The sequence below is a fragment of the Elgaria multicarinata genome, chromosome 12 (assembly GCF_023053635.1).
Source record: "Elgaria multicarinata webbii isolate HBS135686 ecotype San Diego chromosome 12, rElgMul1.1.pri, whole genome shotgun sequence".
NCBI lineage: Eukaryota > Metazoa > Chordata > Lepidosauria > Squamata > Anguidae > Elgaria > Elgaria multicarinata.
The window spans coordinates 4,366,615-4,382,646 of NC_086182.1; the positions used below are offsets into that span (position 1 = coordinate 4,366,615).

The 16,032-nt window shown below is 48.7% G+C and overlaps 1 protein-coding gene across 2 annotated transcripts in view; it reads left to right on the forward strand.

Moving 5' to 3' along the window:
- The window catches only part of RASSF2 (Ras association domain family member 2), a 48,616-nt gene that overhangs the window by 25,791 nt on the left and 6,793 nt on the right, over positions 1 to 16,032 (forward strand). For both annotated transcript variants that reach the window (XM_063139379.1, XM_063139378.1), the window contains exons 5-10: positions 1,441 to 1,529; positions 9,916 to 10,076; positions 11,125 to 11,226; positions 11,697 to 11,748; positions 12,778 to 12,899; positions 15,108 to 15,205. In XM_063139379.1, the coding sequence (XP_062995449.1) occupies positions 1,441 to 1,529; positions 9,916 to 10,076; positions 11,125 to 11,226; positions 11,697 to 11,748; positions 12,778 to 12,899; positions 15,108 to 15,205 (624 nt within the window). The remainder of the gene's footprint in view (positions 1 to 1,440; positions 1,530 to 9,915; positions 10,077 to 11,124; positions 11,227 to 11,696; positions 11,749 to 12,777; positions 12,900 to 15,107; positions 15,206 to 16,032) is intronic.

Consider the following 16,032-nt stretch of genomic DNA (forward strand, 5'->3'; position numbering starts at 1 on the left):
AACGGAAGGACAGGCAGGCAGGGGTTGTTGAACGCTTTTTCCCACCAAGTCATCTTTCCCCTTAGGTCCCCGCCCCCCACCAATGCTTTTTCACCTGCATCTCTGGGGGTAAGCTGTAAGTGCACACAAGCCCTGTAAATGGCTTGCGAGCATCTAAAGGCAAGTAGGTGCAAACCTCATTTGCCCGTTGGAGGAACACAACTGGGAGTCCTACGTAAACTGGCACGGACGGGTCAGCCTGATCCTAGTCCGTGCCAGTTTCACACGCGTTTATTCGTACATCTGTCCCATTTTGTTTCCGCACCAGTCTGAATTTTAAAAATGCTCCAATGTTGTAAACTGGTCTTTTATTAATTTTTGTAAAACTAATACTTCGTTCCGAAATATGCAACCATCTTTCTTCATGGTTTAATTATAGTAAGATTAAAAATGTCATATAGTAAGATGTAGTGCAGAGCAATCCTATGACTTCTCAGGCAGTGCCATAGGATACGGCGGATTCCCTCTCCCCCCGCCCCACCCCACCACTACCCTGGCTGTAGACACAGGTACAACCTCGAGGGAAGAAACCTGGGTGCAGATTTCTCCGGGGGCCTCCCTTGCAGGTACTGTGGAAAGCAACACCCAGCTCTGAAGAAGTCAGGGAGAGTGAAAAGGGGGCGTTCCGGTGAGCGGGGAGGGAGGGGAGGAGAAAAGGCCTGGATCCGACCGAAGCCGGAGCCTGTACATCCCTGCTGGTCAGTCAGCCAGGTGGGCTGAGGCGCTGCCTAGCTGGACATTTTTGAGATGGAGGTTGCCAACGTCTCTGTCCTCCTCCTGCCCTGCCTGGCTTTGGATGGATCGGGGCCTCCGAGATCAGAGCATCGGTCCCTTAGGACTGTGCTCGAAGTATATTATTATGTTCAATAATGAATAGCAGCCCTGTCATCTACACTTGTTTCAAACGGCGCCTTAAAGCGTTTGACACGTACAAAAAAGGCAGACGTGGAAAACGCGAAGGTGGCCCCTTCTTCTGCTGTCAGCGAGGCAGCAACTTTTCTTTACTAACTTGCAAGTTCTCACATTTCCGTATCTCGAAAAAGAAGTTCCACTGAGATCTTTTATAATTTGCAAATCTGTTTAAGCTTAATTTATCACTTGGGCCGTTTCTGCACCTGCCTTTCCCCCCGGGATTGTCCCGGGATCATCCCTGTGCATCCAAATGACACACAGGGTCTCCCGGGAGCAGGCAGAGACGATTCCTCCATTTGCCTGGGATAATCCTTAGATGTAGAAAGGGCCATGGAAGGTCAAAGATGGATCAACTAAACGTTCCTTCATCGGGGGCAGGCAGACCTCATAATAGGCTCTTGTTGCAATCTGTGCTTCTAGGAGACTTGGGACATTCCCTCGGATCCTTTCCTAAGGCCTGAGTTCTCCTTTCTCTCTTCCATGCTTTAGGTCTGTCATAAAGCCCACGACCTTGCCGGACATCCAGGTCACGGATGCCGATCCCCTGTCGGACGGCGATGGAACTGATGGAGGACACGGTAAGGAATTGGGGCAGGGAGAAGGCGTGTGTGGGGTCCTCAGAAGTTGAGAATCGGCAACGAGGGGGGGGCTCGCCTTTCATTATTTCTGTAGTATTGAACATCCTCCTCCATCATCTATGATAGTATGTACGTTAATATAACAGTGGAAAATGTGATAAATCAGTTTCCAAAAGGCCGAGCTTTGCTTCTGAGAGTTAAGCCTGCGCTAAAATGCTTTTGAATAGATAGATAGATAGATAGATAGATAGATAGATAGATAGATGCTTTTGAACTGTGGTGTTGGAGGAAAATTCTGAGAGTGCCTTGGACTGCAAGAAGATCCAACCAGTCCATACCCCAGGAAATAAAGCCAGACTGCTCACTTGAGGGAATGGTATTAAAGGCAAAACTGAAGTACTTTGGCCACATAATGAGAAGACAGGATACCCTGGAGAAAAGGCTGATGCTAGGGAAAGTGGAAGGCAAAAGGAAGAGGGGCCGACCAAGGGCAAGATGGATGGAGGATATTCTGGAGGTGACAGACTTGACCTTGGGGAAGCTGGGGGTGGCGACAGCCGACAGAAAGCTCTGGCGTGGGCTGGTCCATGAAGTCACGAAGAGTCAGAAGCGACTGAACGATTAAACAACAAACAAAATGCTCATAATTCTGTAGCAAAGGTTTGCACCAACCAATAGGACTGAGGGTCAGGGCTAGGCACTGAAAGGGGGTCCGGGTGGTCTCCACTGCATTCTGTGAGACATACTCAGTGGGCGGCTGACACCAGACAGTTTGATGACCAGGACCACTCGGCGGCACCTCGTGGAAGTGAGCAGTTCCCCAAAGGCGCCTGGGTTGGGGGATTTTACCAGCACTCTGGGAGGGAGGGCGGTCCGGGTGCAGATTCTGCAGGTTTAAAACATCCTTCAAAGTTTGCACGGCGCAGCAGTCGCCCTCCGAGTGGATAGAGAGGCTTCTTTTCTCCCTCTGTCGTAGTCCTGGATCCTGGGACTCTGCCAATGGAACTGAGCGCCAGACGGCATGTTCTGCTCGATGCGGAGCGGGCAGCTTCGTCGCTGCCTTTTCCTTAATTAATGACAGGGCTTGGGATGGGGTGAAGCGGTGGTTATCGGGGCGACCCCGTGCATAGTTTATGTCGTGCTTGTGGCTGGCTGGCGGCCTGCGCTTGGCTGCCGTGGGAAATAAAAGGCTGGACGCGGTGGGGGCTCTTCTGCCGTTCGAAGGAGTTCACGTGAGCAGCATGAGAAACACCCTCCCACGTACACACACACCCCAGACCGTGGGCCGTGGTATGGAGGAATGAGCTCTGTTCCTCTTCCCCTTGGCAACGGAGCCCTCCTCTCTTTAAGAAGGGCACAACAGACGGGATTGTTAAGCAGGGTTGCCATGGAGAAATAAACACTTCCCCCGTGAGCTTTCTCTTCCCCCAGCCCTGCGTAAGCAGCAGTCGGCCTTCCTGTTTAAGAAAGCAGAAAGTTACAGTTTGGGTTTGTGGCTGACTGCAGCCTGAGGTGCAATCGGCACGTGCTTTTGAAAGCAACAAGGAAGCAAACCGACATGGTGAGTCCCTGTTCAGAGTCGCCGTGTCAGTCCCGCAGAGCAAGAAGCACAGAGCAAGGGAGGCAGTGGGTTTATTCGGGCTACCAGATGTTTTGAAGTGGTACGTGTGAGCTTTTGAGTCACGCAGGACTTCTCATCAGGCTGAATCTTCGGGTGGGGGGGAATTGTGTGTAGGCTCAGTGTTGTTGTGGCTGGGCCATCATAGAGCCATATTTCTCATTTGTACACCAAGGACAGTATTCTAAGCTTGTTTATCCTGTCAGGAATTAGCACTGGGGCAAATTAAGAATAATTGTGGGTCTTTAAAAGTATACTCGTGGAAATTCCAGCATTTGTGTGAAAACAACAAACATCCTGCTGCCCAATGATATATGTCTCCAACTTCCTCCTCTTCCATCAACAATCTTCAATGGCTGAATGTACTCTGCTGTGTCATTTTGCAAGCTCAGGACCAATGAGAAGCTGCAAGGATCCCAGCCTGTCTGGCAAGCTGCCCTTACCAAGCCTCTGAGCAAGCCAGTACCTGGCTTTTCCTCTGTCATCGTGAAAACAAGCTTAATTATTCCATTCTACAAAAGAAGGCAGTGCATAGTATAATTTGGTTTCTACAACTGTCAATAGATTGTATGATATCTGTACCACTGTCCAATCTGTGCTCAGGCCAGGTATGCCCTGTGAATTTTGACAGAGGATTCATTTTAATGTGGATTAACTGGGGGCATTATTTGAATGGAAGATGCTCAGGTGCTCTGGGATCACCCTCTTCTTGTAAAGAAACTATGTACCCACTAGAGTGGGTACATAGCCAAGAGAGAGTGATCTTCAACATTGCAACAGAGCAAGGACACGTTGCGTGTTACGGCTTGCAGGGATCATGTGGAATTGTTAAATGGCCAGTTTAACAATCCCGCGTGCAGAGCATGTGATGTAATGTCCTCCTTTCTGACCCCTTCTGTCACAATTTGGATTGTAAGCTCATTGGGGCAGGGAACTTCATTCATTCATTTATTGATGTCTAGCACTTCCACCCCACCTTTCTATCGCTGATAGTCAACTATCAATAGTTCAATTAAAAATATACAATTAAAACAATAATTAGAACTGACGCCATTTAAAATTAACCTAAGAAAGCCTAAAAATCCATAATCAAAAGTGGGAAAACAGCAGCAGTAAGGAATTAAATACCAACAAAGGAATAGTACCATGTAAGAAATTCGGCCAATTTTTTTTCAATGCCTTTGTCGTTTGCTGAAAAGTGAATAGAAACATGGTCAGGTGGACCTTCCTTTGGAACAGCCTTCCTCAACTTGGGGCGCTCCAGATGTGTTGGACTACAACTCCCAGAATGCCCCAGCCAGCTGGCTGGGGCATTCTGGGAGATGCAGTCCAACACATCTGGAGCGCCCCAGGTTGAGGAAGGCTGCTTTGGAAGGTTGTCCTGAATTTTGGGTTCCCCTACAGAAAAGCCACCTTGAAGCAGGCCTTGGCCATCCAAGTTTAGCCAGGTTCGTATGGGACCAAGGCGTGCTTGAGATACTCTGGCGCTTGATGGTTCAAAGCTTCCAAGGTCAACACCAGCACCTTAAGCTGAGCCTGGAAATAAATTGCTGGATGATAACAAAACTGCTACAGTGCCAGTTGATCTGCCAGTCAAAACGGCTGCATTTTGGACCAGTTGGCGTTCTTGAGCTGTCTTCGAGAGCAGCCTCTCGCAGAGTGCATTGCAGTAATCAATGCTGGAACTGGATTGAAGCAGACTTCCGTCACCTGGGGCCCTCCAGAAGTCAACAACCATCAGCCCCGGCCAGCATTGCCAATAGTCAGGACTGTTTGGAGTTGGTGTCCAAAACTTCTGGAGGTCACCATTTGGGGAAGGCTGCATTAGACCTTGAGTGATGTTTGCCTCTGGCTTTAAGAGCCAGGTACAGTGATGGAGCTACACAAAGGACGAATAAGCCAAGGCTCCAAAATAACGTAGGTTGCAGCTATCTCACCGTCTCCTGATAGCGGCCTGTGACTTCCTTCCCCACATCCGCTTCTTGTTTACTTTGCCTTCTCCTCCACCCAGTGTCGAAACTGCCTCCTCCTCCTCCTCCTCCAGTCTGATTTGGGGGCTGTTTTTAGCTGTTGCCAAGTCGTCGAATGCAAACGGCAGAAATTATGTATCCCAGCAATAAAACTGCACATCCTCTAAAAACGGAGGGAGCTGCAAGAATGAAGTATAATGTCTTTCTGTTGCAAACTGTGTGTGTGTTTTTGTGTGTGCATGCACACGTGCATGTGCGTCATTCTATTGAAAATTCCTCTCACTTCCCCTTTTCTCCCTACTTTTTCGCCATTTGGTGAAAAAGAATTCTACTTTCCAACCTTCTTTCGGTATTTGAATGTGTGTCAGAAAAGCAGCACTTCTGAAATGCAGCAGTTCTCGCTGTACCCTTCTAAAGGCACAACCCTAGGCATGTTTAGACAGGGGAAGAAAGTATTACAACTCCCAGCCCAATTGTAGGACTTCTTTCCGTCTAAACATGCCTAGGATTGTGCCCTAAATGGCTTTTCTCTTCTGCGTTCCTTGGGAGGAAACTGCGTAGCTCTTTTTGTTTCTTGAGGCTGCCTTGAAAGGTTTCAGATCTGTGAGGAGGAGTCTGCAGGACAGGAGGGTGTGGGGTGTATGGGAAGTGGGCCTTATCTGAATCTTCTGCTAAGACCCTTGTCCATGCTTTGGTTATCTCCCGTTTGAACTTTTGTAATCTTCTTTTGACTGGTCTTCCTTATGCGCATCTCTCCTCTTTGGTCTCTCTTCACCAGGCTGCAGCCAAGATCATTTTCTTGGCTCGTCGTTTTGACCATGTTTCTCCTTTGTTGAAATCTCTTCATTGGCTTCCAATCCCATATAGAATTCAGTGTAAGCTTCTTTTGCTGACGTTCAAAGCGTGTCATGGTCTTGCACCTCCTTATCTTTCCTCTCTCATTTCACTCTACCATCCCTCTCGTACCCTCCGTTCTTCAAATGTTATGTTGCTCTCCCGCCAAGGAGTTTCTATCTCTCTTTCCCGGCTTTGCCCATTCTCTCTGGCTGCCCCGTTTTCTTGGAATGCTCTTCCAGAGCAACTACGTACCACGAGTTCCATTGTAGATTTTAAAGCGCGTTTGAAAACTCATTTGTTTTCCATAGCTTTGGGTATTTTAGCTTGATTTACTGTTCTTATTACTATGATTATTCTCTTATTTCTGTTTTGTGAACCCCTTTCCCCCTTCATATGTTATTATTATTATTATTATTATTTATTTATATAGCACCATCAATGTACATGGTGCTGTACAGAGTAAAACAGTAAATAGCGAGACCCTGCCGCATAGGCTTACATTCTAATAAAACCATGATAAAACAATAAGGAGGGGAAGAGAATGCAAACAGGCACAGGGTAGGGTAAACAGGCACTGGGTAGGGTAAAACTAACAGTATAAAGTCAGAACAAAATCAAGTTTTAAAAGCTTTAGGAAAAAGAAAAGTTTTTAGCTGAGCTTTAAAAGCTGCGATTGAACTTGTAGTTCTCAAATGTTCTGGAAGAGCGTTCCAGGCATAAGGGGCAGCAGAAGAAAATGGACGAAGCCGAGCAAGGGAAGTAGAGACCCTTGGGCAGGCGAGAAACATGGCATCAGAGGAGCAAAGAGCACAAGCGGGGCAATAGTGTGAGATGAGAGAGGAGAGATAGGAAGGAGCTAGACCGTGAAAAGCTTTGTAGGTCAACAGGAGAAGTTTATATTGGACTCTGAGGTGAATTGGAAGCCAATGAAGAGATTTCAGAAGTGGAGTTACATGGTCAGAGCGGCGAGCCAAGAAGATGATCTTAGCAGCAGAGTGGTGAACAGAAACCAACGGACTGATGTGAGAAGAAGGAAGGCCAGTGAGAAGAAGGTTGCAGTAGTCCAACCGAGAAATAACCAATGCATGAACAAGAGTCTTGGCATATGTTTTGATGTGATTTTAGGTTGTAAGCTTCTAGGCAGGGTATCACTGTTTTATTTGTATATTTTGTACAGCACCAAGTACATTGTTGGTGCTATATAAATAATAACAATAATGGGTCACTGGCAGGGGCTTCCCCCACCTGTGTCTGGATGGTCGAGGCCTGCGTCAAGTAGGCCAGGTGAGAGGAGAAAAGAAGCCCTTTGGAGTTGCCTAGCAACTAGCTGGTGTGATCTTTCTGTGCTTCCTTTTCTCCTTTCCATCAGTGTTAGACCTGAGTTCAAATCCCCACTTGGTGATGAAGCTGATTTGAGTGGCGTAGGGCTAATCAGCTTCCTCTAGCCTAACACACCTCGCAGGGTTGTTGTGAGCATAACATATAGGATAGCATGCCTTATCTGTCTTCTCGCTACTATCCTGACCTCTTTGGAGGATGGATACAAATGTGATAAAAACATATTTATAATACTTATATACCACTTAATATAATATAATCCCTAAGTGGTTAAAAACCGAGGCCATTCGTATGACAGGGTGGGAGCTTCCACATGCCACCTTAGACCAGTGGAGGCTGGTGGCTTCAATATTGGGAGGGTGATGAATCTGCTCCGGGTTTCAGTCGGAACCAATCAGCTCCACTCCTTTAGAGTTTTGACTGAAACCTGGAGCGGATTCACTGCCCCACTGACATGGGAGCCATCAGCCCCCACTGCCTTAGACTTCACCCCCTGAACAGGCGTGCCCACACCTAAGTAGGGAATGCAGCTGAGACAGTGGCGGGAACCGAGCCTGGCATGCAAAGGGCCATGCACATGCCACGGATCATGCACATTGGAGCCGCCCGTCAGCATCACTGAACGAATGCGTGCAGGTTTTTTTCTGGCTCCACGCTGTGGGCGACCCATGGCAATAGGGGGCGTCGACAGCCCCAGCGTTTGAGAGCGACACCCCCAAGGCCCACCTTGATTGCAATGCGTGATGTGCCGCCTGCTGAATGTTGTTTATGTTGTACTTTAAACTTTCAACCTGGCTTATTTTGGGCCTGAAATAGGAGCAGAGGGCAGGAGGGCTGGCACATGGTGTGATCCAAAATTGAAATGTGAGTTTAAGGGGCCCATTAAAAATGGATTAGGAGAGATTTCATTATATTCTGGGTCCAGGCCAGGCATCCCGCAGTTGCTCCGCAGACGTGGTTTGCTTCCCCTGCCCCCGTCCCCGTCCCAACTCTCATGTAAAGAAGGACGAGAACATGAAGAAAAACCCGTTAAACTCCCGGGGTCGTCTTCTTTGGTCTGGCATGTTATGGGCAGCCCAGCTATGCGCTGTTGCAATGAGACACAACAAATAAGATATCAGGGAGCTTGTGGTGATCAATTCTCAGTATCTAGTTGCATCGTTTTTATTTTAGTTATTAGCTACAGGCTTGGAAAATAGGCCACCAACAGGTAATGACCCCCAAGTCGCCCCATCCCTGCAAGTTCAGTATCTGTAGAGATGGTGTGGCCAAAAAGTAAAAGCTGTACTCTGTATATCAAGACATTTCGGCCATATGTATGGAATATCAGAATTGTTGGGGAACTTCCAAATGACCCTAGAAATCCGAAACGTGTGACGACTGTTTCCAGGGCACTTTGGTTACTAGAAAAATCTGGGAAAATGGTACAGTCTTGACTTCTAGTAGTCAAATTGTAGGGCATGAACTTTATTTAACAATAGTGGCAACATTCCAGTGCACAGCAAGCGAAACCACGAACAGAGCGGAATGTCGGTTGTAGGAATGCCTTGGCTCAACCTTTTCTAGCCGCCTTCCCTGGCTGGAAGATGCTAGTTGTCGTCCCTTGGGAGGAATATTACCTGTGTTTGCAGAATTCCACATGCATTTAGGGCGCCTTTACACTTTTAGGTGGAAAAAGTCCTACAGCTTCCCCGCATTCTGAAGTTGTAGGACTTTTTTCTCCCTATCCATGCATAGGATTGTACCCTTAGTAGCATTTCTGCAAAACAACATAGCTGTGTACTCATTGCTCATTCGTTGCCTTTTCATGCTGCTGTTCCTCATGGTCTTCTGCAGCCCATCTCCCCCCCCCCCCCAATGCCACCTATATTTAAAACTCTGGCCAGCATTTGTGTATGTTCAGACACCTAAGTCTGCCTTCACAGAAAACATAAGCATGCTTCGAGTGCGTCTGTCTGTCTGCTTGTTGCACACATGCGCACACACCACATAGGAGGAAGAGAGCAGATTATGAGCTGATGGCACTTCTATTTTTGTTTTATTATTACCTTCGTATTCCACCTTTTCCCCTCCAATGAATCCAAGGCAGCATACTTAATAATCCTCCTCTCCACTTTATCTTCACAACAACCACCCTGTGAGGTGGGCTGGGCTGAGAGTCTGTGCCTGGCCCAAAGTCACCCAGTGGGTTTCCATGGCCGAGTGGGGACTCGAACCTGGATCTCCCGACTCCCAGTCCATCGCTTCAGCCGCTACACCACACTGGCTCTCATGTTAAAATGCGTCTTTTCAGGGGAGAGATCTGCAAGCTGGTCTTAACTGCTTCTCTTCCTAGAAATAAGAGGTTATTTGCCCTCTGATTCTGTACATCCTGCTTGTGGGTTTCCCAGAAACCTTTGACTGCCCACTAATGGAAACAAGATGCTAGGTTGGATGAACCTTCGGTCGATCCACTAGGGTTCTTATTATGTCAGGAAGCGAAGAAAGGAGTTGTGAGCAAGCGCAGACCAGCGGCCCGTGTCTGTTGCTGACCACGGATGCGGAATCTCTTTAGAAAACTTGGGGTCTGCAAGTATTTTGAATCTTTTTGCACGTTTAGTTCATTTTAACATCTCCGTTCCAGATGACAAAGATCTCAGAGCCCAGCAAGAAGAGGCGCCTCAGCTGATGCGGACGCGAAGTGACGTCGGAGTGCGCCGCAGGGGGAATCTGCGCACCCCGAGCGAACAGCGGCGGATCAAGCGCCACCGCTTCTCCATCAATGGGCATTTCTACAATCACAAAGTGAGCCTCCCTTCCCTTTCCCCTCCCCCAGAGGAGTGACACGTATCAGGAGAGCTCAACTTGCAGTTTGGCGTAAAATTACAGAACGTTGAAAGAGAAGAATATGAATTTGGTAATTAAAAGGCTCCATAGCAGTTGCTCCAAAACATAATTCCCCTTTCCCAGTTATTTTTTTTTAAAAAAATGTCTACAGATCTGTCGCTGGTTCATTCAAGAATCGTTATTTTCTTCCCCTGTTCTTTAATTTCGACAAAATTTCACACCGTCGTACCAATCAGGCACTGACCTGGTTTGCACAACATGGCGATCCATGATGGGTTGTCACCTTCGCTTGTTTCCGTGTGGCTCCTCATGGTGTGTGAACCTGGCTTTGTGGCTCAGGCTTGGCCTGCGGAAAATGGCTGAGGATCAGCGAAGGGCCCCCGTCGCTCCCTTGCAATCTCTTGCAGCTGCCTCCCGCCTCCCTCTTGACACGTGTCAGTTTACTCCTCCGCTTTGTCACCTTTCTAAACAGTGACACCTTTTTTCCCCTCACCTTTGCGGAGATTTGTGTGAATTTAACATTGATTTTCTTTCGGCGTCAGGGAGATGTACGCATATTTAATATGATTTATTTTCACCTTCGGGGAAAGATTTATACAAATTTCCCCAAAGGTGGGAGGAAAATAGCATTAAATATGTGCAAGTCCCTGCAAAGGTGGGGGGGAAAAAATCTACCAAAAAAATCTCCACGAATGAGCGAATTCGTGTTCAATAGTAGGCTGCTGAGGTTGTGCTGCAAAGGCTCATGGGATACGTGCCTGGACTGGGCAGGAGGATTACAGAGGAAACAAACCATGGCAAACCGCACAGCACCTGACGTGGGCTAGCGATCAAATAATCCACCCACCGTGGCTTATTTTCAGCGTGGCTTGTCGTGATGTGGGAAGCGTCCCACGGTGTTTCCCCTCCAGCGTCTTTTTCTGGTGCTGTCAGATCTTCAGTCTTTCGCTTGGGTGGTATCACCCAGCCGTTCGGTGCCCTGATGCATTTCTGTGCCTTTCTCCAGACGTCTGTGTTCACGCCAGCGTACGGCTCCGTCACAAACGTCCGGATCAACAGCACGATGACGACTCCGCAAGTTCTGAAGCTGCTGCTTAACAAGTTTAAGGCAGGTTTTTCTCCGGCAACGTTGATTCTTCTCGTGGCTGATTTCTGCTTTGGGCGATGATGGAACAGGCCCGAGTCTCTCTGATACCTGAGGTGGAAAATTCAAATGGCCCCATCCCTCTCCAAACGATGCTTCCCCAACCGTGCGCTCCTGCAGTTCCTGCTCACTTGAGTACGGCTTGAGCGGGAGGACATGCCGGGGGATTGTGCCCCTTACTCGGCTGGAAATCCGCTGCCTCCTCTCGCCTCGCAGCTGGGTCGGCTAACAGGGCAATAAAAATAAAAGAAGCGCCCCCCCAAATTCCACCCCCAGTCAATAGAGAATAATTGGAGCCCAATGAATTTATTACCTGACAAACTCAATCCCGGCATGTTTTGCAGAAGAAGCTCTTTGGGAGGGAACCTATATCAATATTCTGTGTGTGCGAGTGTGTGTAAGTTACCTTTTTGATGCTCGTTTTCTGTTTTCAGATTGAAAACTCTGCAGAAGAATTTGCCCTGTACATCGTCCACACCAGTGGAGGTGAGTTGGCCGGGAGAGCGTACCGCAGCCTTCGCCAACCTGGTGTCCTCTGGACCCATTTTATTTATTTAGTTATTACATTTATATACCGCCCCATAGCCGGAGCTCTCTGAGTGGTTTACATTGGCCCTGGGGGCTGAGAGTTCCAGTCTGACCCCATCTGGAGAACGGCAGGTTAGCGAAGGCTGGTGTCCTTGCTTGAATAGGAGCTACGGTGGTGTGCTTCAGCGTTGGAGCTGTGAGCTACGAAGTCCATGGCTCAGACCGCGCCTGGGCCACAACTGCGCTCCATGGCTTTATCTCCGCCTGCTTTTAAAGCTCCCGCAATCCCAAATGTGGATGGCCGTGTGGCCTTGCAGGGTCAAGCTCTGCTCTTTGGGAAACAATCCAAAACCGCTCTGGGCATGTGGGACGGGTGGCCCTCTGAACCCTGGCTGCAGACGAGAAGACCACCAGGGATGCCACATCTGACCAACCCCTCTCCTTTTCAGGACTGCATTAAAATAAATGGCTGACACCGTATCTGGTGGAGGGGCAGGGTGGGGGGCAGCAGAAACTCTTCCAGACTGAGGGCCAAATTCCATTTTGGGGGGCTGCATTCCAGGTGAGGGTGAAGGCGAAAAGGATGGGGCTAGAAGGACTAGAACGTTGTCGTTTAAAGCCAGTAATGAACCCTTAGAAGAGACATTTCAGCCCTTGAGGATGGTGGAAAAAACTGCAGAACAGCTGGGAAACTACCAATCGATAGTTGGGGGAAAGGGGTGGAGCCACTTGGGGAACCTTGGAAGGTCTGATTGGGACCCCAAGTGGGCCGGATTTGGCTCCTGGGCCGGAGGCTCCCCACCCCTGCCGTACAGCTTTCAGGTGGGTTTTTGCTGGGCTTCACTGCTGTCACTGCTTGAAATTCCCCCAGCTTCCCGGGGACACTTTCCTCTGTGTATGAGGGTAGGGGCTGGATTTAAGGGTCCCTGATCATTGTCTTCTCTGACCCCCCCCCCATCTCTCACCCTTGCTCCCTGTTTCATGCAGAAAAACAGAAGCTAAAGGCTACTGATTACCCACTGATTGCTCGGATCCTGCAGGGGCCGTGTGAACAGGTCTCCAAGGTTTTCCTGATGGAGAAGGACCAGGTAGAAGAAGTCACCTACGATGTGAGTCATTTTGCAGCCGTGTCCAATTTTAGTTCACAAACCGGGCGGCATCCTTGGGCGGGGTCTCCAGGGCTCCCAGCAAGGAGCTCACCCCTGAAACCTGCCCTAGCCCCCCCTTTTAAGGTTCTCCCAAGTGCTCCGATCAGCACAGGGAAGCTGAGCCTGGGAGCAGCCGTGCGAAACTCCCACAATGCCCCAGAGCGGTGCTGCGTGGGAATTCGCGTTGTAGTTCCTGGACCCAGCAGCGCAAGACTGAGCTGAATAGGGCTGCTGTTTGCAGCTGTCCTGGCCAGGTACGCCCACTGACATGGGAGGGGCCCACCAGAATGTGCTTTGCCAGGGCCCCATACAGCAAGGGGGTCTCGCTTCTGCATTTGTGCGTTCCAAGTGATGCCCAGCCAACTCCTGCATAGGTTTGTTCGGCATCTTGCTCACGGGGCAGAAGGAAACACGCTCTTGTGTTTGGTACAGCACCAGGTGCACCAGCCTTCCCCCAACTTGATGCCCTCCAGATGTGTTGAAATTATGCGAGTTGCAGTCCAACACATCTGGAGCGCATCAGTCAATGCAGGCTGCCAGATACGCCCCAGAGATGCACTTCGGGCTTCGGAAGCCAGAGGAAGGGGGAGGAAGGATCTGACTGCTGCCCTCTGGTGGGTGGATTGATGGCATCGCAAGCGGATCCTCCGTTCCCCGCAGTCCAGGTTGGCCCGGCCAGTGGAGAAGTCTGCAGGAGCAGTCAGAATCAGCAGGCGAGAGAGCAAGCGAACATTGCAGTTGATTTTGCCTTTTGATGCCGCCTTTTGTTCAAAATGACCCCCAAAGTGGCCCCCGAAAGTATATAAATGCAGCATTTAAACAATACAGTAAAATGCAAGTTTAGAGCAGCAGTTTCACAATGACTATATTCAAAACTAAAAACCCTAAAGCCCAAACATAGCCCCTCTCATGTCCAGAATAGGGTGACCGTTTGAAAAGGAGGACGGGGCTCCTGTATCTTGGACAGTTGTCTAGAAAAGGGAATTTCAGCAGGGGTCCTTTGTATGCATGGAGAACCTGGTGAAATTCCCTCTTCATCACAATAGTTAAAGCTGCAGGAGTATAGCTAGAGTGACCAGATACAACAGAGGGCAGGGCTCCTGCAGCTTTAACTATTGTGATGAAGAGGGAATTTCACCAGGTTCTCCATGCATACAAACGACCCCTGCTGAAATTCCCTTTTGTAGACAACTGTCAAGAGCCCTGTCCTCCTTCCCATATGGGCACCCTAGTCCAGAAGAAAAACCAATCCAAAGGGGAGGTGGAGGGATCCCTGGCTCTTTATCAGGTTCCCCAAACAGGAGGGCAGGGTGGAGCACACGAGAAACAGGCCCTCGGTGGCACAGCCGAGTCTCCCCTGGATCAGGGCCTTCCTTCCCAACTGCATCTCCAGCCTTGCTGATCGGGTCTCCTTGCAGGGGACGGGGCAGAGCAGGTGGAATAGTGTCTCTCCCCGAAGCAGTTCTGTCTGCTTATGAGGTCAGAACAATCAATATTTTCATTCAGACCAATGAATGAGCCTTCGTATCTATTGTGCCTCTTTCACAGTTGCCCTGTGTCAATTCTGGTTGTTCATGTAGGCTTTGCTGTTTGCAATTTAATTTCAGTATTTTACAGATGCCGAAGTGGTCCCCAAAAGAATAAAAATGCAACATTTAAACAGTAAACCCCCCCCCCCACAAATGCAAGTTTAAAGCAGCAATATCACAATGACTGAAATTAAAATACCGAGATTAAAGATCTGGTGTGGATGCTGTTGTTTTAGTTTAGTTCACCTTCCAGTCTGCCGGGAAATACATGTGAAATAATATTACATACTATAATATATAAATAAATAATAATCTTTAAATAAGAACAGTTACTTCAGAGAGACCATTGTCTAACGTTATTGATAAGGTTAGATGTTTTCATAGTGAAATATTGCTTTATGTGCATTTTAAAAAGTTGTGCCTCATATCCCACCGCTGGTTTTACCTAGTTCCTGCAATGCATAAATGGAAGCACGAGTGCAACTTGAAATGCAGGAACGCTTTAGGGTGCCCCCGATTGTTTGCTGAGCTCTCAGAGGGAACGAGCTGAACAAAGCCATTCCTAGAATTATACAAGATTTGCGGGGACTGTGTGTTCACGGACTTCCTGTTCCTCTTTTCCTTTCTCCTCTTTATGCAGGTTGCTCAATACATCAAGTTTGAAATGCCTGTCCTGAAAAGCTTCATTCAGAAACTGAAGGAGGAAGAAGACCGTGAAGTGAAGAAACTAAAGCACAAGTAAGTTTTTCCTTTCCTAGCAGGTAGCAAAAAGGGTTTTCTAGTCTTCAGGGCTAAGTATTACACCAGTACTACAGTGCAGGATGCTGGTTCTGTCTTTATGGACCTGTTCTTGAGGTGTTTTTTGAGTAATGCGGGAAAGTGCCACTGAATGTCGTTTACTGTGGTGTTTGAGCTCAGAATTCAGTGGGATTCTTCCCCAGGTAAATACACGTAAAATTGCAGGCTTAGCTTCTCTTTCATACTATCCGTGAAGCAGCCTAGAATGCGCAGGAATTCCGTTTTCTGCGCTCAGAGTGGGCAGAGAGGGCCGGGAATGTCTGAGATGGCCACGTAATTTTTTAAGGCAGCCCACGCTGCGGGAAGCCTTGTTCCTGGGTGATGCCACACTGTGAACAGCTACTGATGTCTGCAGCAGTTCGTCTCCACACAGGAATATATTAAAATAAAACCTTTGTTAAAACATTAAGACTAAATACTCACGGTGCCATAATTAACAAATAGAATGGGTAGTGCAATCCATCACAGAAGGTCTAGGGGGAAAAGAGATGAGTCTTCAGTGGGTGTCTAGAGCAGCGGTCCCCAACCTTTTTGGCACCAGGGACCAGTTTGGTGGAAGACAATTTTTCCATGGACCGGGGGCGTGGGCGTTGACGGCATGGTTTTGGGAAGCCTCCCCCCACTCCAGCATCCTGGCTTCGCTTCGGCTGGGTGGGCGCCCAGCCAAAGCGAAGCCAGGAAACTCGGGCGGGCAGCTTCAGAACGGTGCACCCAGAAGTTGCTCTCCCAGAGCAACTTCTGGCCAGGCGCGCCGTTCCGAAGCCACC